Source organism: Pteropus medius, unplaced genomic scaffold (assembly GCF_902729225.1).
Source record: "Pteropus medius unplaced genomic scaffold, Ma_sr-lr_union100, whole genome shotgun sequence".
NCBI lineage: Eukaryota > Metazoa > Chordata > Mammalia > Chiroptera > Pteropodidae > Pteropus > Pteropus medius.
Window position 1 is genome coordinate 6,844 of NW_024345466.1, and position 22,799 is coordinate 29,642.

General features: G+C 39.1%; 1 protein-coding gene across 1 annotated transcript; it reads left to right on the forward strand.

The window, feature by feature from the left end:
- The first annotated feature begins 37 nt into the window (after positions 1 to 37).
- LOC120611048 (intraflagellar transport protein 46 homolog) lies at positions 38 to 22,799 on the forward strand. The gene is made up of 13 exons (XM_039873348.1): positions 38 to 245; positions 982 to 1,078; positions 3,486 to 3,565; positions 5,073 to 5,222; positions 5,892 to 6,055; positions 7,756 to 7,830; positions 7,968 to 8,061; positions 8,491 to 8,619; positions 10,494 to 10,615; positions 10,947 to 11,013; positions 19,956 to 20,016; positions 20,309 to 20,394; positions 20,886 to 22,799. The coding sequence occupies exons 3-13, from the start codon at positions 3,521 to 3,523 to the stop codon at positions 20,979 to 20,981; spliced, it is 1,089 nt and encodes a 362-aa protein (XP_039729282.1). The 5' UTR covers positions 38 to 245; positions 982 to 1,078; positions 3,486 to 3,520; the 3' UTR covers positions 20,982 to 22,799.

The window sequence follows — 22,799 nt, forward strand, 5'->3', positions numbered from 1 at the left end:
GCTCTTGCTCCTCCTTGGATCATCCCCTGGAAGAGACGTAACGCGCGAATGAGTGGAGAAGGTCTCACGAGAGTGAAAGGAAATCTCGCGATTTTAAAATTTTATTTATTTTTACCTAGCAACTGAAAACAGTCAGTTACTCCAAGTAGAATCTCTAAAGTGACCTGACCTGAAATTGGAGTGAGACCCCAGCCCTAGGCTGGGGTTCTTTCCATACAGAGGAGACGGATTCAGAGGGGCTGCAGGTAATTCGCACTCAACATAGCAGAAAGAGAACTTCCTTTCTGCCTCCCAAGGAGAATTTAAGGGGACTCCCCTTCCCTCCTTTCCATCCCCCCCTCCAATCTCTTCTCACTTCCATGACAACTGTTCCTTCTCCCTTTCCTTCACGCTGCCACCAACCATCCTGCTTTTTTAACTTCCCAAGAAACTTAAGAGGAATCCGACCTGCAAGACGGGGGCGGAGGTGGAGATGGGGGTGATGCTTTCGGGATTATTGGATGAGACTGAGAGACTGGAGTTTACCCTCTCTTCTGTAAACGTGGTAACCCCAGAGACAGAACTCTTTCTAGAGCCTTTACAGCCTTCCCTGAGAAACCCCAACAACCTTGGGAAAACTGAGGGAACCTAAGGAGAGAGACGCCATCTACAGACGAATACTGTTCTGCTGGCGCGCGTGTACGTTAACAGCTTTGGGGCGCTGGTGCAGAAGTTAGCTGTTGTTTCCCTCCATGATTCCCTTCCCTCCTTCCTCAGCGAGTCTGTCAACAGTTCCTAAATAAGGGCTGCAGCAAAATGATGTAACTGCTTGACCTCGGGCCAAGAAGCCTTAAAGGGAAGTTTGAATGGGAGAGAAGTTTTCATGTAAAACTGGTCTTTTGGGTGAGGAAGAGGACCAATGCTGGTTTGGAATCGCACCTCTCCACAGAGTGCTTAATGTCCTGTGATATGAGCTATGTAATGTTATGTCCTTTTGCTTAGACCAAGATTGTTGAAAACCAGACATACGATGAGCGTCTAGAGGTTAACGACCCTGAAGAGATTGCAAGCATTTATACTCCAACCCCAAGACACAGAGGTAAGAGAAATGAAGAGGAAAGCAGAAAAATGGTTCTCAGAAAAAAGGTCAGGATGGATTCATGATTGTAATAGCAAATGTTGGCTTTCAGAGTCAAGTTACTTCACTTGCTATAGTTTCTGTTTTCTAACTAGTTAAGGGGGAAGAAAACACAGCTACTCAGGTTGCAGGATCTTCCTCTTTCTTGATAGGTGTTTCCTAAAACACTTCATGATACTGCTCTGCTCACAATCTGCCAGGGGTTCATTTTTTTTTTTTTAACTTATCAAAACTGTTCTGCTCAGTTTTGAAAATGCTTTTGAATGCACACTATGTGTCAGCCTTATGCTTGGCACTATGTGTACAGTATTAAAAGAGATATCGATCCTGCCATCCTGATGGTGGTAATCATGGGAGATAGATGACAGATGAATAGACAGACATAATTACAAATGTGGTAAGTGCATTGATACAGGCCAAGAGTTTGACGTTATGAAGAATGATGGTGAGGAGTGGGATCTACTTTTGGTAGAGTGGTCAGGGAAGACTAAGGAGGTGACATCTGAGATTGAAAGATGAGAAGGATCCGGACATAGAGGAAAAGTAGAACAGTAAAAGGGAATAGCAAGTGAAATGTAGAGAGGCCCTAAGGCCAGAAAGAAGTTGGATTAGTTTGAGGACTTGAAAGAGACTAGTATATGATAGGAGGGGGTGATATCAGAGTAGGCAGGCAGGAGGTAGGCAGGCAGAGGAAGGCAGGAAGCATAACAAGCAGAGCTTTAATGGCTGTGCTGCTGTTACTTGTGGAATGAACTGAAAGGTGCAAAGATGAAAGGGAACCAGTTGGAAGGACTTGCAATGGGTGAGCTGAGGTGATAGTGGCTTGGATGTGGTAGGGAAGTTGAGACTAGAGAGAAGAATCACTAAGACTTGCTCATAGGTTGGATATGGCTATAGAGTTAGGAATCAAGGATGACGTCCAGGTTTGTTTGTTGTAAATATACTTAACATAAAATTTACTTTTTTAAGTGTACAATTGAGTGACATTAAATAAATTCATATCATTGTGTAACTATCTCTACTATTTCCAGAACTTTTTCATCCTCCTCAACAGAAACTGTACCCATTAATTCCTCATCCCTCTCTACCCCCCAGCCCATATTCTATTCTGTTCTGTTCTATTCTATGCTATGCTATTCTACTTTGTCTCTATAAATTTACCTATTCTAGGTATTGCATAAGTGGAATCATACAATATTTGCCCTTTTGTATCTGGCTTATTTTATTTAGCATAAGGTTTTCAAAGTTCATCTATTCTGTAGCACGTGTTAGATTTTTCTTTCTTTTCTTGGCTAAATAGTATTCCATTGTATGTATAACCAACCACATTTTGTTTATCCATTCATCTGTTGATAGACACTTGGGTATTTCCACCTCTTGGCGGTTGTGAATATGCTACTATGAACATTGGTGTCCAAGTATCTGTTTGACCCCTTGCTTTCAATCTTTTGGGGAGAGAGAGGGAGAGGGAAAGGGGAGAGGGGAGAGGGGAGAGGGAGAGGGATATATATATGTATATATATGTATGTATATGTGTATGTATTTTATATATATGTGGGTATGTATACACACACACACACACACACGTGTGTGTGTGTGTGCGTGCACGCGCATGCCTGGACACCCAGGTTTTTGAGTCGAGCATGTTTTTAATCTTGCCAACTGTGGACATGATAATTTGTTTTCAGTTTGGGCAATTTAGTAGGCCGAAAAATGGGGTTTAATTGGCATTTATTTGATTTAGAAATCATGCCAATTAATATCCTACCTCTGGTTATGCTTTTGGAATATTTCTAGTTAATTGTTCAGAATATTTTTATTGCTGTTATCTTATGGGCACTGATTCAGACTTATATATGTGACTATAATTTGTCAGGAGCTGGGTCAGTTCCCTCCATCTAAGGTTTTTTTTTATTTGATCCTTACAACAGTCCTGAGTGAGAAATATTACTGAACTCATTTAGAGGTGGAAATACTGAGACTCAAAGAGGTTAAGTCATTATGTCCAAGTGGTACAGTTGTTTTTCAAACTCAGCCTTCTGACTATAAATCCAGCACTCTTTTTCACTTTACTAATTACTAACCTCATTTTACCATTGCATAAACTAAGGGATGATTTTATGCTATTTATGTAATGGCAGATAATCAATTAATATAATGTCCAACCAAATACCTTAAGTATAGTAATGCTTAGTAAACATATGTTGAATTGAATTGACAGAGCCATGTATTCATTATAAACCCTGTTCCACAAACAGAGCATAAAATATAAACTAATATGTGTAAATAGATTGATTCTATGAGTCAGTGGTATTTGTCTTTAAAAATCATTTTAACAATAACCTAAAGGGAAAACTTTTCTTCTAAGGACTTCCTCATTCTGCCCATCCTCCTAACGAGACTATGGCTGATAACAGCAGTGATGAATATGAAGAGGAAAATAATAAGGTGTAGTATAACCCACAGCTTCTTGTGGAATTTCTGCTTTGATTTTTTTAGTAGTTATTTTGAGATGACACCAGTTCAGTAGTAAACACTTCTTGAATACTCACCTCCAGGGGTCGGGTGCCTTTGAGCTCATGGAGGACAATCAGGAAGAAAGAGCCTTAAGATTTTGATTGTTCCTTCAGGAATAAAGCCCACTATTACAGCCGACTTTTTGGTGAGGAATTCCCTACAATGTAGGCCAGTGTTTTGCAAATTTTACTGGTCATAAAAATTAACTGGGGGGTACTTAATTTTTAAAAATGAAGATTCCTAGCCCCCACCTAGAACTACTGAATCAGAGCCTTGGAGGTAAAAGCTTGGGAATTTATATTTTTGGCAAGCGCTCCAGGTAAGTCTCATAATAAAGCAAGTCTGGAATTGTTGTTTAGGCATTTGTTCATTGTCAGCACTTATGGTACTGCCAAATATTTTGTGAAAGAGACTTTAATTTTGAAGTCTTAAGACCCAGATTTCACTTTATTGTTATTCTGTGAACCTAGACAATCACCCTATTTCTGAAGGAAAGATGGAAAGATGCCTATAGTTCTAGCCAGACAGGAACTTGAAGTTGCACATGTGCTCTGCTTAGCAGCCATTGTGTTCAGCCTTAGCACATCGTCCAATGTTATTAGTTATCCTTCACTAACAAGTTTTGAAAACTCAGGTGAAGAAGGATATTTAAAGTAATGCAGAAAGCTGTAGTAATGCAGACTGTCATGAAAAGCCTAAGGTAGCCTCACTTTACGACTACTGTGCTGTTTTAACGTCTAACCCACAAAGTAAATTTTTAGGCATTTGTCTGTAGTATATAAAGTCCTCTGTCTTTAGATCAGGGATTTTGCAAAGCACAACTTTGAAGGAGCAGACAAAAGAAAAGTAAACAATTTTCCTAAATTGATCTCTTGATTTTGTATATTATTCCTAAATTTTTCTAGTCTTCATCATGATGTGGTCAATATTCAAGGCTCATTTATGTTTCTAATTTAGTATGCACCCAGAATCAGCAGAAAGAATCCATTTTTGAATAATCTTTAAATTGACAATATTCTTAAAAACATCCCTTTGTCAAACTTCCATGTGAATGAGGGTAATTTTGGCAGGTTTTGAATTAGGGAAGAACACTATAGAAGATTTTTATCAATTGTATACCAATAAGGCTTAGTTACTGAATAAATTCTGCAACTGTATGTCATATGTCACACATATTACAGATTAGTTAAAATATAATTTTTACTAGGTATAATAAATTTGTGTTATGCTTAGAGGAAAATGTGACCGAAAGCAATGTTCGATGTCCTGCAGTGTGTTACAATTTTATGTGCCAATAGCTGCTTTACTGTAAAAGAAATGTTAAATAATTTTAAAAACTAGAATCAATTATCTGTTAACCTCAATCTAAGCTATATGGCATATGGAAACTAAGCCATCAAAACCTATCTTTAAAGGGGGTCAATTGGTCATCCCTTAGGTCCTAAGTGAGGGCATGCCACAGGCTCCAGGCCACAGAAGCAAAGATATGGACCCCGTCCCAACTGCTCCTGCAAGTCCCAAGCGTCACCAGACTCCTCATGGACTTGAGAGGGTGGGATGGTACATAGAGAATCAGAAGCTCAGAAAGGTAGGTTGTAATGCTAATAATAGAAGACTCTCTTATCTTGGGATATAATGTGTACTCATTGCATTTAAAAACCTATGGAGAAAGGGAAATATGAATTGGTCAGATACTCACTGAAAAGAATGGAAATAGAAAACCCATAGTCTCTGGAAGTGCTGGTTAGAATTCAGGTATGGAGCTAATTATGAACAAGTAGCTTACTCTAGGCAGTCTTGCAAATTCGAAACTAGATTTCCTCCATGTGATCTTTGTGAGTATTAAGATCCCCTAAAGCTTGTCTTCCCTACTTCATCTTCCCATATTTCATCCCAAAATAACTATTTAGAGTTGCCTTTCTCCAAAAGTCCCTCAGTTTTAGAGTTGAAGCCAACTGGATAGTTTATGCAGAGTTCTCAGGATCTCCTAAGTAATAGGTAAAATAGGTGCATATTGGATAAAATTTATATCAAGTCGAGAAATAGAATATAGTTATAGAAAATGGGGACGCGGTATATAGCTAATCAGAAGCAGAAATAGGTTCTCGAGGCCCTCCGGGGGAGTGCTACCTTCTCTTTCTGGTGATGTGGTACCAGGTGAGAGGGTATTGGTTAGAGCACTAGGAGAGTATTGGGCATAGATATACTAAATTTCTCTTTATATGGACCTTTCTGTGCCTATCCTGCCCTATCGGAGGAGAAAAAGAAGAACTCACAGCTAACACCTCAAAGGGGCTTTAGCGAAAATGATGATGATGACGATGACGATGATGATGACGATGATGATGATGACGATGATGACTCATCTGAAACTGATTCTGATGAAGATGATGATGAAGCGCATGGAGCCCCTCTGGAAGGGTGAGGAAAGCCCCCCTGACAAGAAGGAAAGCACCTTCAAAACACTGGACAGGGAAGAGAGCTGTTAAAAGTGAAATCCCAGCATCTCTTTTGATCACCTCTATTTAGGATTTTCAGATGTCTCAGAAACCAGCGTAATGAGTTTTCATTCTTTTCTGGTCCCACTGCCTCATTGAATCCTATGATGTCACTTGTACTACCTGGAACATTTGTGGGCTCAGGGATTTCACAAGGATTTTCTGAGTAAATCTAAAAGATGGCCTCCGACTTCAGGGAGTTCACATTCTGGGAAAAAGAAAATAAATTTATATACATATCAAAGCATTTCTATTTAGCAAGGAAAATATATATGCATTTACTTTAAAATCTAAGTATTTCTATTTTAAGCTCATATTCTTTTTGGACAAGCAGAGAAAGGGCGCTTCAGGAGACCCACATTGAGACAAAATGTTCCTGAATGACGCTTAAGTAAAAATTCTCCTCACCCTGTTCTGGGCCCTGGTGTTAGATTAATCATGTCTCACCCCTATAGGTTTTAATCAAAGTGTATTCTAAGGCACCTCCATTTAAAATACAATTACTAGTTAAATAAATGATGGTGTAGCCAATCAGAATTCTATCTAGCCATTGAAAAATATGAGGCAGCACTCTGCACTGGTAAAGAACAATCTCCAAAAGATAAATGTTAAATTTTTAAAAGGTATGGAAGAATTTATGCTTTGCTCCCATGTGTATAAAGCAGATATTTCATAGACCATTTCTAGGATACACTAGAAAATAATAATAGTGATTATTTTGGGGAGGGGAACTTGGTGGCAAGGGGACAGATGGACGGGAGACATGACTTTTTAGTATATACATTTTGTACCCTTTATTTTGTATCTATACATTCATCATTTATTAAATAAACTAATAAAAATAAAAATAGCACTTTTGGATTATCCACCAATTGGTAGACACTAAGTAAATTAGGCAAATGTTGAATACCAGACTGACTTTTCATGCTTCCCTATTTACTTTATGATCATATCATGCTTCCATAAATTATAATCAGGGGAAATGTAAACTTTCAATCATTAATCTGTTTCATTCTTTGTTAAACAACTCTCCCTAGAACAACCTTATTAATAACTTTCCAAGTCACTTATATACACTCTGCCAATGTTCATTACATTTTACTTAATTATAATTGATGTGCCCTTTTTTACTGTATGCATTTCATGTATCACTACAAGTATTTTTTTACTAACTATATAATATTCAACTTGACATATCTAACCATTACTCAGGTGTTGGATATTTTGTTTCTAACTTTTTACTTTTATAAATAACACCAGAAAACATCATTGTGAAAATTCCTGTTTTCCTTGAGGCAGACCGTTTTAATGCCATAAATTAAAACCTCATTACATCTTTTCTCTTCATCCCTGTCATTCAAAAAAAGGGAAAACAATTTCTGCTACGTTCTAAAAATGCAAGAATTATGTTTTCGATTTTCTGCAGCACTGTTCTTTATTGTCAGAGATAACTGAGAGTTAATTATAATAAATTTCGAAGTTACCTTGCAAACCACGCAGGAAAGGCAGAAACTAGGTAACAGAGTCACATGCCCTGTGGTCAGAGTAACACACAGGCTGAAGCAGGGTTCAGTGACAGCCACTCTTCTCTGGCCACTCGGAGTCACATTTTTCTTTCCCTAGGGCCTATGATCCTGCAGATTATGAGCATTTGCCAGTTTCTGCCGAGATTAAGGAACTCTTCCAGTATATCAGTCGGTAAGTGTTAGGACTTCCCACCATAAGCCCCAGGCCCTACCTTGCCCTTTCCTACCTCTAGTCCAAAACAGGGCCATTCTCCTTAGATTTTAAAGTAAATTTCTCTGTCTCCACTTTCCCTTGGCAATATCTCCTAGGTATACACCTCAGTTGATTGACCTGGACCACAAACTGAAACCTTTTATTCCTGATTTTATCCCAGCTGTTGGGGATATTGATGCATTCTTAAAGGTACAGTCAGAATATCCTAAAAATGACTCCTTAGATGTTTTCTTCTGACCCTTCTGTTACTCAAGCAGTTCCACTCATTACCTTGACTAGCGTTGGCTAACTTGATATATATTCTTCATTTCATTAGAGTCCTTAACCTTGTTCTCTACTCCATATTATATTCATTGCTATTAGGTAATACTTGATTATATCATTATAGGTTAAAAATTTGTCATATATCTGCCTCCTAATTATCCATGACTTCAGCTTTATATTTACGGTCCCATAGATCACATATGTTTTTGTAAATAGGATTTAAGTACAGTATTAATACTATTAATAATGATGAACCAGAAGAGTTCTTCCTCTTCAGCTCATTGGAAACAACATATGTGGCTTTTTTATGTCCCTGTCGTTTTTTTTCTGTTTTCTTACTTTTCTCCTAACCAGGTCCCACGTCCTGATGGAAAGCCTGACAACCTTGGCCTGTTGGTATTGGACGAACCTTCTACCAAGCAGTCAGACCCTACAGTGCTTTCACTCTGGTTAACAGAGAATTCCAAACAGCACAGCGTCACAGTAAGACACTAGCTGGAGAGGGCCAGAGCAAGGGCCTTGCTGGTATTTGCACAGTTGACTTACTGCCTATTAAAAGGGGTGGCTTTGGTTTCAGGACAGCCTGATCTTTTAAATAATAATTTTATTAAGATATAATTTACCTACCATAAAATTTGCTCTTTTAACTGTGGTAAGTAGCCTTCTGCTATAGACTTAAGGGGTGAATACCCTGTAATCCCCATCCTGTGCTCTCATTCTGTGGTTTTGGTCTCTGTTTAATTGCACACAAGTAATACTACTGGGTAAACCAGGTGTGAATGTGGTTACACTGTTTAGTGTGAAAGGAAAATTGTGAAAGAACGTATATAAAAGATACAGTGGCATAAAAGAAATGCAGAGTTGAAAGCTGAATTTCAAGGGCTGTTAGACTTGGCATGTTGTGAGTGTGTTTGATAAGCTTCTCATCCTTGCATAGATGCAGTGTTCTTAGCCTTAGTGTAAAACCTTGGTTTATTGGTTTCAGCCTAGTGTGGCAAATAGATCTTACAGGACAAAGCATTATGTTGGTAGCTGGTAATGGAACAGTGCTAGTCTAGCTTTGTCTTTATAAATAAGAGAAATGGGCTTAGCCATGGAGGTTAAAACTATCTTGTTATCCCTATATTAACACAAGCTAGTACTTGGATACACATGGTTTTATTTGATATTTAATGATCTCCCAGACTTTCCAGTCCAGGAACTTTTTGACAAACCTTTGTCCTTGTTTGACGGGTTTTGCTGTTGGGTTTTCATGTTTGTTTTTGTGGATATTTGCCTCATTCCATTCCTGAGCTTTGCAGGTAGACGGATATGGTTCAAAACTATGTTTTAAGGTGTTTCTTGTAGTGGAGTCATTGGTTTGCAGTAATAAGTCACTTTTTCCCACTAAAGTGTGACTAAAATGAAATAAGTTATTAGAAGAATTCTTTAATCGGAAGTTTTAGCTTTGCATTTCATTGCTCTATATCCTGAAAATAACTTGGAGTTGCTCCTAAGTTGTCCATCTACTGCTTTGATTCTTTAGATCTCACCCATTCTTTCACTTTAAGAGAAAACAAGAAACAAGTAATTGTTACAGAGCTCTCTGTATTTTGCAGCTACCCTTTTGTAAGAAGCACTTTTCCCAAATAAAACAATTAAAAAAACTAAATTTTACAATTCAGTGATTTTTTAGTATATTCACAGAGTTGTGCAACCATCACCATCTAAGAACATTTTCATCATTCCAAAAAGAAACCCCATATCCATTAGTAGTCATTCCTCATTCCCCCCGCTCCTAGACCCTGTTAACTACTTCACTTCTTTTTTGTAGGTGAATAATATTCCACTGTATGGATACACCACATTTTGTTTATCCAGTCACCATTTGTTTCTGCTTTTATTAGTTATGCTGCCATGAACATGTACAAATTTTTGCATGGACATATATTGTTATTTCTCTTGGATATATATGTAGGAGTGGAATTGCTGAGCTATGTGGTAACAGTTTAACATTTTGAGGAACTGCCAAACTGTTTTCTCAAGTGGCTGAATCATTTACAATCCCACTGGTGACTGAATGAGAGTTTTAATTTCTCCGAATCCTCATCAGCACTTATTATTGTCTTTTTAATTCTAGCCATCCTAGTAGGTATGAAATGGTATCTCATTGTGGTCAGTTCTGTACTATTGATCTGCCCCTTTCCCATGGCTCTGGAAAATTTTATCAGGATTTCCTATAATCTTCATTTGGCTGCTGTCAAGCTTCCCTTTTCGTCAACTACCTTGTATATGAAATAGCAGCATATGATGAGTCTCTGTAGAAATAAGAGAGCTACTTCAGTGCTATCAGCCAGGCTTTCCCCTTGTTTTTCTAGCAACATATGAAAGTAAAGAGCCTGGAAGATGCAGAAAAGAATCCAAAAGCCATTGACACATGGATTGAGAGCATCTCTGAGTTACATCGTTCTAAGCCCCCTGCGACTGTGCACTATACCAGGTAAAAAATAACCACATTCTTCACCACAGTAACCCATGGTAACCTTCATGACCTGTGAACCCATTGCTTCTGCCCAAAGGCTAGAGACATACTTGATCAACCTGAGGTCCTGTGGATCCCGGCAGCTACTGGCTAAGATTATAGACATAAAGATTATAATTTCTCTGCTATTACTTAGCCAGACCCTGGATAAGTTCGCTCTGCTGTCTGTGTTCTTCTGAAATCCTGATGTGTCAGACTGAGATCTGTCTTTCATCCCAAATATCCTGATGTAGAGGTTGCTGATGTTACTTGCCCATATTTTTTGTTTATATTTACTCTATATTTTTAGGCCCATGCCTGATATTGACACACTGATGCAGGAATGGTCCCCAGAGTTTGAGGAGCTTTTGGGAAAGGTGAGTGGACTGTAGCAGAAGCTAAGTAAGTATGGCATTTCCTCTAAGGCCCAGTGTTTTCTCTTTCTATATTATTATCATTATTAACTTATTAATTGAAGTATAATATATAATCATAAATGTATACATATTGATTAATTTTCCCCAGGCGAACACGTCTGTGTAAATCAACACATTAGATCAAAAAACAGAACATAACTTGCATCCTAGACGCCTCTGCATGCTCCCACCTCCCAACATATCCCCCATCCCTATTTCTAACATCATAGATTAGGTTTGCCTATTTTGTATTTTATCGAAATGTAATTGTACTCTTTTGTGTCTTCTTTCTTTTGCTTATCGATATTGTTCATCCATCTGGATATTTATCCATATTGTTTCGTACATTGTGGTTGTACATTTGTTCTCATTACTGTATGGTGTTCCATTGTTTGAATATGTGACTGTTTATCCATTCTATGGTAGCCATTTGGGTTCCAGTTTGGTGTTATTACAAATTCCTATGTAATATTACTATAATATTTCTATGAACATTCTAACTAATGATTTTAGTGAACATGTATACTTCCTATATTATTACTTTGGACTCCATCTTTTCCACAGAGAGATTTATGCTAGTCTAAGAAGCCGCTGTCCCATTCATAATTACCCCACATTAAAAAAATAATAATTTTAATAATGAATTGGTAAGATTTCTTTTGAAAACAAATTAGAAAACTTTAATGAAGGGTAAACACAAGATCTTAGTGAATGAGGAGTCAAGCCATGTTTCTAGGTGGGAGCATTCGATCTCTTAGTACCATTAATCCTCCCCAGTTATTGTGTAAGTGTAATGCCATTTCATTTAGGATTTTAACTGCCTTTTATTTTTAGAAATTAAAAATTTGGTAATAAAGTTTATCTGAATCAATTTTTAAGACTAATCATGAAAATTTTCAGAGAAAATAATGGAAGATATGCCCTATCAGACATAAGAAACACATTTTAAAATCATAGTAAATAAAACAGTAATATATTAGTATAGGACTAGAAATAGAAATAGATCAGCAGCACATAACAATACAAAAGTGAACCCATACATATGTGGGATTTGATCTGTAAGAAAGGTAGTATTTTAAATGATTGGGTTATGATGAGATAATTAACTAGACATTTGAAAAAATTTAAATTAGGTCTATGCCACAACCATATGAATGTGTGAATTTCAAATGAATTAAAGAGTTAATGTGAAATAAAGCTACCTAGTTCTATTTGGAGTTCTGTACAAGATGGCAGCTTAGGTTAATGTTGTGCTTGCCTCCTCTCACGACCACATCAAAATTACAACTAAACTACAGAACCACCATCACTATAGTCGCCTGAAGGCTAGCTGAACAGAACTCCTACAATTGGGGCCACCTTGAGACTGGTAGGAGAGATGGAGATGCAGGATGGGCTGGTCCTCATACCTGGCCATGGTGGTTGAGAATCGGGAGGGATATCTCAGCTGCAGAGGTCCCCCTGGAGGTGCGAGGGGTCCTGGCCCCATACTGGGCTCCCAAGCCCAGGGTTTGGTGTTATTACAAATTGTGTAAGTGTAATGCCATTTCATTTAGGATTTTAACTGTGAGAAATCCCCACAACCTCTAGTTGTGAACACCAATAGAGATTGTGGCTGAGTTAGATGGAGGGCATCTGAAGTCACAGACATTCCTCTTAAGCGGGCCGTGCATGGACTTACTCACCATTGGAATCACTTGATCTGAGCTCCAGCACTGGAGCAGCTGCTTAAAGAGTGCCAAGGATATACTGGGAGGAACTATATTGTCTAGTTCCAGGGCGAGGACTGGAGGGACAGCTTTCCTCCAGACAAAAGTGCTGGCAGAATCCATTCTTTCTTTGTTGAGCCCTACCTCTTCCGAGCGTGCAGATGCAGGTGTCACCATATATGAGTCTCCATCAACCTGGCTTACACTGGTTGCCCTGCCCTGGTGATTCCCTGAGATCTTGCCTCACACAACTTGCAGGGCCCACCCAAGCTGCCTATGTTTCAGAAAAAATGAGACCGGCAAGAAACGAAGCACTACTCGGAGAGTTGGAGAACTCAGGTTTATTATGCCAGTGGTCCCAGAAGAGCTAGCGCTCTGAAGATCTGGGCCCCACACTCCCCTGACTTTACTTTTATAGGGCTTATCCACGAACAAGCAAAGGGGATACATCTGTTATCTAGACAGAACAAGCAAAAGGGAGGGTGATGGCCTATGCAGCAAGCATGTCTACAGAAGCAGAACAAAGAGATGATTACAAAGTTAGCCATTTAAGTGGAAAATTCATCTTCACCTCTAGTGGCTTTTCCATACAAATGGCCTATCTTGGCTCACTCTGTAGACTTTGCTAAAATCTCTCAGAGGTTCACAAAACCCAAACAAGCAGCATCTGGCCTCAGCATGCCCTGTTCCTCTTTCCAAGCAACCTAAAGCCTGGCACTACTGACAGCTGGCCTTGGTTTGTGGCTTGCCCTCTCGAGGCACTTCTAAACCCAGCACCTGGTAGCCATCTGTGGATTGCTTGATAATTCTTGATAGGTGGCCCCAGGCAGTATACAGGCTGCCACTGAACCTGGCCTGCAGGAAGGCCCCTCCCAAGAGGCGCTGGAGCTAGCATGCCTGGTGGCCAGCCTCTGACCAAGCTGGAGCACCACCTGGGGCTGCATCTGAGGACAACATACATAAAGGACAGACTGGGCAGCCATCAGAGGCCAGCTACGTGAATCTTGTTCTGTAGAGATACCCCTCACAGGCCAGTCTTCACAACCAATCAGACCAAGGGTCAATCTCTCCCATTGATGTGCAAACAGCAATCAAATCTCAACTATAACAGGAGGGCACACACAACGCATACAGGGACACACCTGGAGCACCTAGCTTAAGTGACGAGGAATGACTGCACCACTGGGCCTGAAAGAACACCTGCTACATAAGGCCCCTCTCCTAAGAGCGGGAGACACAGCAGTCTTACCTAATACATAGAAACAAACACAGGGAGGCAGCCATAATGGGGAGACAAACAAACATGTCCCAAATGAAAGAATAGAACAAAACTCCAGAAAAAGAGCTATACAAAATGGAGACAAGCAATCTACCAGATGCAAAGTTCAAAACACTGGTTATAAGGATGCTCAATGAACTTAGGGGAAAAGTAGATGAACTCAGAATTTCAACAGAGAAAACATAAAAATGGAGATAGAAAACATAAAAAAGAATGAGTTAGAAATGAAGAATACAATAATAGTAGATTAGATGAAACAAGATCAAATCAGTGATTTAGTAGATATGGTAGCAGAAACACCCAATCAGAATAGCAACAAGAAAAAAGAATTTAAAAAGTGAGGATAGTTTAAGGGGCCTCTGGGACAATATCAAATGAACCAACATTCCATCATAGGGGTACCAGAAGGAGAGAGAGCACAAGGAATTGCAAGAAATGATGGAAAACTTCTCTACCTTGGTAAAGGAAATAGATATACAAACAAGCCCAGGAAGTCCAAAGAGCCCCAACAGGATGAACCCAAAGAGACTCACACCAAGACATATTTTAATTAAAATGCCAAAGGTTAAAGGCAGAGACCCTTAAAAGCAGCAAGAGAAAAGCAGTTAGTTATATACAAGGGAGCTCTCATATGACTGTCAGCTGATATCTCAAAAGAGACTTTGCAGGCCAGAAGAGATTGGCAAGAAATATTCAAAGTGATGAAAAGCAAGGACCTATAACTAAGATTACCCCGCAAAGTTATCATTCAGGATCAAAAGACAGATAAAGAGCTTCTCAGACAAGAAAAAGCTAATGAGTCATCAACACCAAACCAGTATTACATGAAATGTCAACGAGACTTCTTTAAGGAAAAAGAAAACAAAGATTTAAAACTATAAATAATAAAATGGCAATAACTACTTATTTATCACCAATCACTTCAAATGAAAAAGGATTAAGTGCTCCAATTAAAAGACAAGGTGGCTGAATGGATAAGAAAACAAGACCCTTACAAATGGTGTTTACAAGAGATTCACTTCAGATTGAAAGACACACACAGACTGAAAGTAAAGAGATGGGGAAAAAAAATCATGAAAATGGAAATGAAATAAAAATATCTGAGGTAGCAATATTTATAGCAGACAAAATAGATTTTAAAACAAAGGCTATAACAAGAGACAAAAGACTTAGTAATTCTGCTTGTGCATATTTATCTGAAGAAACCCAAGGTACTACTTTGAAGGGACATGTGCATCCATATGGTCATAGTGGCATTATTTACAATAGCCAAGATAAGGAGGCAGTGTAGGTATCCATGAATGGATGAATGGATAAAGAGGTGGTACATACATGCAATGGAATATGACTCAGCCATAAACAAAGTCTTGCCATCTGAAACAACATGGATGGACCTAGAGGGTATTGTGTTGAGTAGAGTTAAGTCAGACAGAGAAAGACAAATTCCATATATTTCACTTACATATGGAATCTTTAAAGAACAGAATAAATAAGACAAAAACAAACTCATAGATACAGAGAACATTTTGATGTTTGCCAGATTGAAGAGGGTTTGGGTGGGGTGGGTGACCAATGAGAATAGATTAAGTGGTCCAAATTGAGAATACCAGGCGAAACGGCATAGATGATAGAAGCTTCACTCATCCCCTCTTGCGACCACATCAAAGTTGAGATGGAAACATGGAGCAAACATCAAGCAGAGCCACCTAGGGGTCCAGATTAACAGAAGCCCTACAATTAGGAAATAAATAAGAAATCACTCTGCAACTGTAGAAGATAGGTGGGGGCAAAGATGCGAGGCTGCCCGGTCCCCAGTGGCTGAGTGGGACAGAGGCAATGGCAGCGGCAGCCGGCAGCTGCAAATGCCTCTCAAAGGAGCCATGTACGCAACCGGACTTTCACAGTGACAGACCTGCTCGCTCTGGGCACCATTGCTGGGTCAGCTGCTTGGGGGTCACCAGGGTCTTAGAGGGGGACACTGACTTGTGGGACTGAGGGCTGGAGATGTGGTTTTCCACTTGGTAGAAGTGCTGGCAGAATGCATTGCTCCTCTGTTGAGTCTTCCCCTCTCCTAATGTGCAGAGGCTATGCTGCCATAGCTGAGACATCATCAAACTGGATAACAGGTCACTATGCCCAGAGGATTTCCTGAAATTGCACCTCCCCAAACTGTTGGCCCCACCCAGGCCACATTCAGTTGTGTCCTCAGTGAGTCCTGTCCACTTACCGAGCAGCGCCAAGATTCACACTGGTAGCAGCTGGATCTCAGTTTCTAGCATGGCTTCTTGAGGCAACTATAAACACAGCTTCTGTGTATTGCTTGCTGGATCTTAACAGGTGGTACTGGAGGGGCACAGGCTGGGGCTAAACTTGGCCTGCAGCTGAACCCCTTTCCTGACTGCTGCTGGACACCTACTACACAAAGCCACGCTCATAAGACTGGGAGACTTTGGAGCTTTGCTTAGTACACAGAAACAGACACAGAAAGGCAGCCAAAATGAGAAGACAAAGAAGCAGAAACCATGTGAAAGAACAGAACATAGATCAAGGAAAAATGGAGTCAAGCAATCTCACCGATGCAGAGTTCAAAACACTGGTTATAAAGATGCTCGATGAAATTAAGAGAAGTATAGATGAACTCAGTGAGAGCTTTAACAAAGAGACTAAAACAAAAACAAAAATGGAAATGGAAATTATAAAAGAACCAGTCAGAAATGAAGACAACATTATCTGAGATGAAGAGTATATTAGAGGGAATCTACAGAGTGGAGGAAGAAGGGGATCAAAATACAAATATAGGGGATGGAGAAGCCAAGGACACTCAACCAGAACAACAAGAAAAAAAGTAACCAAGAATATAATAATAATTTAAGGAGCCTATGGGACAAAATTAAGGGTAACAACATCCATGTCATAGGGGTACCTGAAGAGGGAGAACAAGAAGTTGAATATATATTCGAAGAAATAATGATTGAAAACTTCCCTAACCTGGTGAAGGAAATAGATATACAAACCCAGGAAGCTCAGAGAGTCCCCCGCAAAACCAGGAGTCCAAAGAGGCCCACACCAAGACACATCATAATTAAAATGCCAAAGGTTAAATACAAAGAGAATCTTAAAAGCAGCAAGAGAAAAGCAATTAGTTACCTAGAAGGCAGCACCCATAAGACTGGCTGATTTCTCAAAAGAAATTTTGCAAGGCAGAAGGACTTGGCACAAAATGTTCAAAGTATTGAAAACTCAGGATCTACAACCAAGAATACTTTATCCAGCAAAACTATCATTTAGAGCCAAAGGACAGATAAAGAGCTTCTCAGACAAAAATAAGCTGAAGGAATTCATCAGTACCAAGCCAGTATTACAGGAATTGTTAGAGGGACTTCTTTAAGAAGAAAAAACATGTATCAAAAACATGAATAGAGAATAGTAATAACTACATATTTATCAAATACCTCAAATGGGATAGAATTAAGTGTTCCAACCAAAAGATAAGGAAGCTGAATGGATAAGAAAACAAGACCCCTACATATGCTGCCTACAAGAGACTCACTTTAGATTAAAAGACACACAGAGACTAAAAGGAAGAGAATGTAAAAGGATATTGCCTTGATGGACCTAGAAGTTTTGCACTGAAGGAAGTAAATCAGATTGAGAAAGACAAATGCCACCTGATTTTATTACATGTGGACTCTAAAGAACAAAACAGTAACATCAAAATTGGAAACAAACTCATAAATACAGAGAATATTTTGAGGGCTACTGGACGGGAGGGGTGTTAGAGGACGGTGAAAAAGGGCAAAGAGATTAAGAAGTACAAATGGATAGATACAAAATGGTCATGGAGATAAAGTGTAGCATAAGGAAAATAGTCAACAATGTTGAAAAATATGTAAGGGGAAGAGGGGTACTTGATTTAATGGGGTGACCACTTCATGAGTTATATAGATCTCTAATCACTATGCTGTATAACTGAAGCTAATATATTATTGTATGCCATGTGTAATTGAAACAAACTCATTGAATTGTACAATGTAAATATGAGCAACTGTCTATTATATTTTAATAAAGGTGGTGAAAAAAAAAGAAGTACAAATTGGTAGTTACAAAATAGTCATGGAGATGTAAAGTATAGCATAAGGAATGTAAGTCAGTAATATTTTAATAATTATGTATGGTGTCAGAGGGTTCTAGTTATGTCAGGGTGATCGCTTTGTAAGTTATATAAATGTGTAAATCACCGTGTTGTACACTTGAAACTAATTTAACATTGTATGCCAACTGTAATGGAAAAATAAAAATAGTATTAAAGAATAAAATAAAAAATAAAGTTGTAAGCGAAAAAAAAAGGCAGCTAAGAAAAAACTAACTTGAGTTTTTGTATATCCTAATTTGGTTTTCCTCTCATAAAATTGTTTCTGCATGTTCCTTTTTTAAATGGGCAATGAATAACTTTTAGAGAAATAAAAAAAAATAAAAGTATACAGGTACAATTTTTAAAAATAGGAGAAATATTTACTACTGTTTGAACGGTTAGGGTTTCTTAGCACAATAAGAAACTAAATAATCATAAAATGTGATAAAATGTGATAGTTACCATACACAAAGTTAAAAAAGTGATGGACTTAGAAAAGTACCTTAAATATATATATTACTATCCAAGCAAATCATATCTAGAAAAGAACACTGAGCAAGAGGATAAACAGCCTTCCTGGCCATCATATTTAAAGTTGTTACACCAGCTCCCCCATGTTCCCCTCCCTCTTTCCCGGCTTTTTCTCCATAATACTTACCGTCTAACATGCTGTATACCTTATTTGTTTTGTTTTTTTGTTTCTCCTTACTGAAACATAAGCTCATGAAGACAGATTTTCTTGTACGTATTTATTGAGGAATTGTTTTAAAAGCGAAGAATTTGAAAACAACCTCTTTTAAAGCTGTAGCTGAGAGAAAATGCCTGATTAGAGAATTGAATAGATAGGTTGTAGTATATCCATTCAGTGAAAAGCTTTTACAGTGGAGTATTATTTGGCTTTATTTTGCTCTGATACAGGGAAATATCAATGATGTTGTGAAGTGAAAAAAGGAAATTACAGAACTACATACACTCCGATTTTTGTAAAAAGAGAACAAAAATTTTTTGAAGAAGCCAGTGGTTTTTAAACTTACAATATAACTTGTAATATTGTAAGATGAGATGTAATATTGAGATGTCTATTTTTCTGGGATTTTTTTTTTTTTGGTATCCAAGAATCTATTAATATTTGGACATAACCTGGTACCAATTTCTTTTTCACAAAACACAGGAAGACAGCATGGCAGTTTATTTTACTTAATAACAGTACATTTTACTTATAAAGTCCTTAGGTTCTGTTAAGTCATCTGCTAATTTAGTAGTTGATTAGTATGGCCAATTCCATTTTACTGATCATAGAAAAAAAAGCATGTTATATTATTTGCTAGGGCTGCCATAACAAGTGTACTCCAGAGTGGGTGGCTTAAACAACAGAAATGTATTTTATTTTCTCATACTTCTAGAAACTAGAAGTCTGAGATCAAGTTGTTGGCAGAGTTGATTTTTTCTAGAACTTCTCTTCTTGGCCGTCTTCTCCCTCTGTCTTCACATGGTCTTCCCTATGTATGTGTCTGTCTGTGTCTTAATTTCCTTTTTTTATAAGGATACCAGTCATACTGGATTAGGGTCCACCTTAATGACTTCATTTTATCTTAATTATCTCCTTTAAGACTGTATCTCCAAATACAGACACATTCTGAGGTACTAGGGGTTAGAACTTCAACATATAGATTTTGAGGGAACACCACTTAGCAGATAATACATATGTGTTATACTGAGAGCTCTTTTTCTTCTGAGAGAGAGTTCAGCCTTTTGACCTTGGTCCATCCCATGCCCCTCCTAGGTGAGCCTGCCCACAGCAGAGATTGATTGCAGCCTAGCAGAGTACATTGACATGATCTGCGGTAAGCTCTTCCACCCCTTCCTTTCTCTATCTCTGGATAAACATACTGTGGGCTTTTGAAAACGCTTGTTCACCCTGGGTAGTGTCTTGAATTACAGCCTTCACTTTAAGCCAGTTGTGCTGTTGCCAACAGTTGAGGGTGGTGTTTGGGCTTATGTGACTACTTGCCAGGTATTTAACTCCCAAAGCCATGGTAACATCTCATCTGGGAGGGGATTGGCTCTCCTAAGCAGAAATGCCCCATAAGTCTTGGATTTTTCTTTGGTTCTGCTCATGGGAGTTTTTGATTTCAGCCATCCTAGACATCCCTATCTACAAGAGTCGGATTCAGTCCCTCCACCTGCTCTTTTCCCTCTACTTGGAATTCAAGAACTCACAGGTAAGACCAGCTCTAGAGATTGACTTAAGTTATAATGAAGATTGCTGCAGTCTCTACTATTCTGAGACAGCTGTGATTGTATCCATGACAATGGAGGATGTCTCTGCTGGGAGTTACCATTACCCTTCTCCATAATAAGAGAGCTGCAGAACATGCGGGGGATGGGGGGGGGAGCTTTTAAAGGAAGGGGAAGTAGAGGAGATGTGAGCCTTAGACGAGGTTAGGTGAGGATCTACAGAGGACACTCATTCTATAGGAGAATCAAGTGGCCTAAGGAATGGAAGCAGGAAGGAAGCAAAAAAAGGGGTTCATTTTTGAAGGAGATGGGGCAGATTTTTAGCTGTTTCTCAAAGACAACACCAAGGAATTGTTTTGGAAGTAGGATTGGGAGAAAATTGGAACTTAAGGGTTGTAAAGACGTTAGTTCTTGCTGAAATGTAGCAACAAGCATATCCCAAATAATCCATGTTCCCTCTCCTCTTTCCTCACAGCATTTTAAAGCTCTAGCTGAAGGCAAGAAAGCATTCACCCCTCCATCCAACTCCACCTCCCAAGCTGGAGATGCAGAGACATTAACCTTCAGCTGAGACACCTCCCAGGTCACTCTGTTTCAAGGCTCAGCTGGCTTTTCTACCCCAGCTGAGAAGGAGAGATGGTTATCAGCCACCTGGCATCCTTGCCTTGACTCCGGGGCAGTGCATGTCCTACTACCTTCTCTGCCAGAAAGTACTGCACATCTTCATTAAATAGTTTCTGCTTGTCTCAGATTTCCCTTCCATGGGAATTATGCATTCTACCCACTGCGGAGATTTGAGGTAGAAGAATTGGAATTTCTGGGATCTCAAGATGCTTGGGTTAGGAGGAAAGTTTTAAAAAATGTTCTTTTTGAGATAGCAATGGAATTGTTTTCTTTCTTAAAATTAGTTGGCAAAGATTTTACAAGTAAAATGCTCTTATCTTTCAGATTATCCTGCTGTTCCATAGTATGAAAGAGAAAAGGCAGATTGAGCATAAGGCAGAGAGAAGGAACTTGGCCTAGTAACAGACCTTAAGTAATTAGCAGTTTAAGCAAAACTCAATTTTTTGAAATAAAATCAAATACCAGTCCTCCAAGGTCGGCAGTAGAAGGAGTCATTGTTCTCCTGGAACTTATTTTTCTGGGAGTTTCTCACTAGCTAATGCTGCCTGCCGTACAGGCTACCTGCCTGTCTAGCTCCAGACCTGCCAGGGAGTCTAGCTATTGCAGTAATCCAGGTGAGAGATAATTGTGCCTTGGATTAGGGTGGGAATGGTGGTAGTAGTAGACATGGGCAGATTTGGGGAATATTTTGTAGATTATAGCAGCCAAGCTCTAGTCAGGAAATCAGAAACTATGCTAGTTACTCCTAACACAGGGAGTTAATAATGGGAGATTGGTTACAAAAGGGTTGGAAGGGCTAAAGAAATGAAAGGGAGAATGGAGGGTGCTGAAGGAATGGAGGGTTAAAGGCGTGGCATCCACTGCGGGTGCAGGAAGCAGAAGACGTACTACGGTGGTCTTGCATGGCCGAGGAGGTGCCACACAGGCTCTATGCAGACCCTTACCCCCACTACTACAGCACTGAGAGCCATGGCCACTGCTTCCTTTCACCCACCTTCTCATATCTTGCTGGTGCCTCCCATCGGCAGAAATTAACAAATGGCAAGGGAATCTGGAAAATCCAGCAGGATAACACGGTATAGTAGGGAGGGAGTGGGGCTGAGAGGCCACAGATAACTAACCAGTACAGGTAGAACCAACAAAACCTGGTGATAGGTTGGACGTTGGGGATGGAAGGAAAGAGATTAAAGATGACTCCCAGGATTTTAGCTTGAGGGACTGAATGGATAATGAAGCTAAGTACTGATATGGGGTGAAAGTGGAGCAAGAATTGATTGCAGGGAAACATTACATTAAAATGGTACACTGTCAGTCTAATATATACACGATAAACGCATAGATAGAAGAGGATTCATTTCTTACAGACTCTTAAACCAACTATGATGTTCCCATTATGCTTGAAATTGAAGGAAAGGAACATTTGAGCTCAGGCCTTACTCTGACACCATAGTGGGACCAGGTGCTCTCCTCTCAAATGGATTCCATTAATGCTTACATTTAACTCACAGGATAAAAAGAGAGGCCAAATGTGATATGAACTCAAACTCTCCATTAAGTTTTCAGGGCACAATCAGACTGACTTCTATGGCTAGAGCTGAGACTCAGTACTAATAAATATAGTAGATTGTTGTTATTGAGGGTAGTTATGTTCTATAAAGTCAGCTAACTAAACCTTTATGCTGGCTCTTTCCCTAGCCCGAAGCGTCCCTCACCTCACCTGATACTACGTTCTCAACACTTCTAAATAAACAAATATTAAACACAA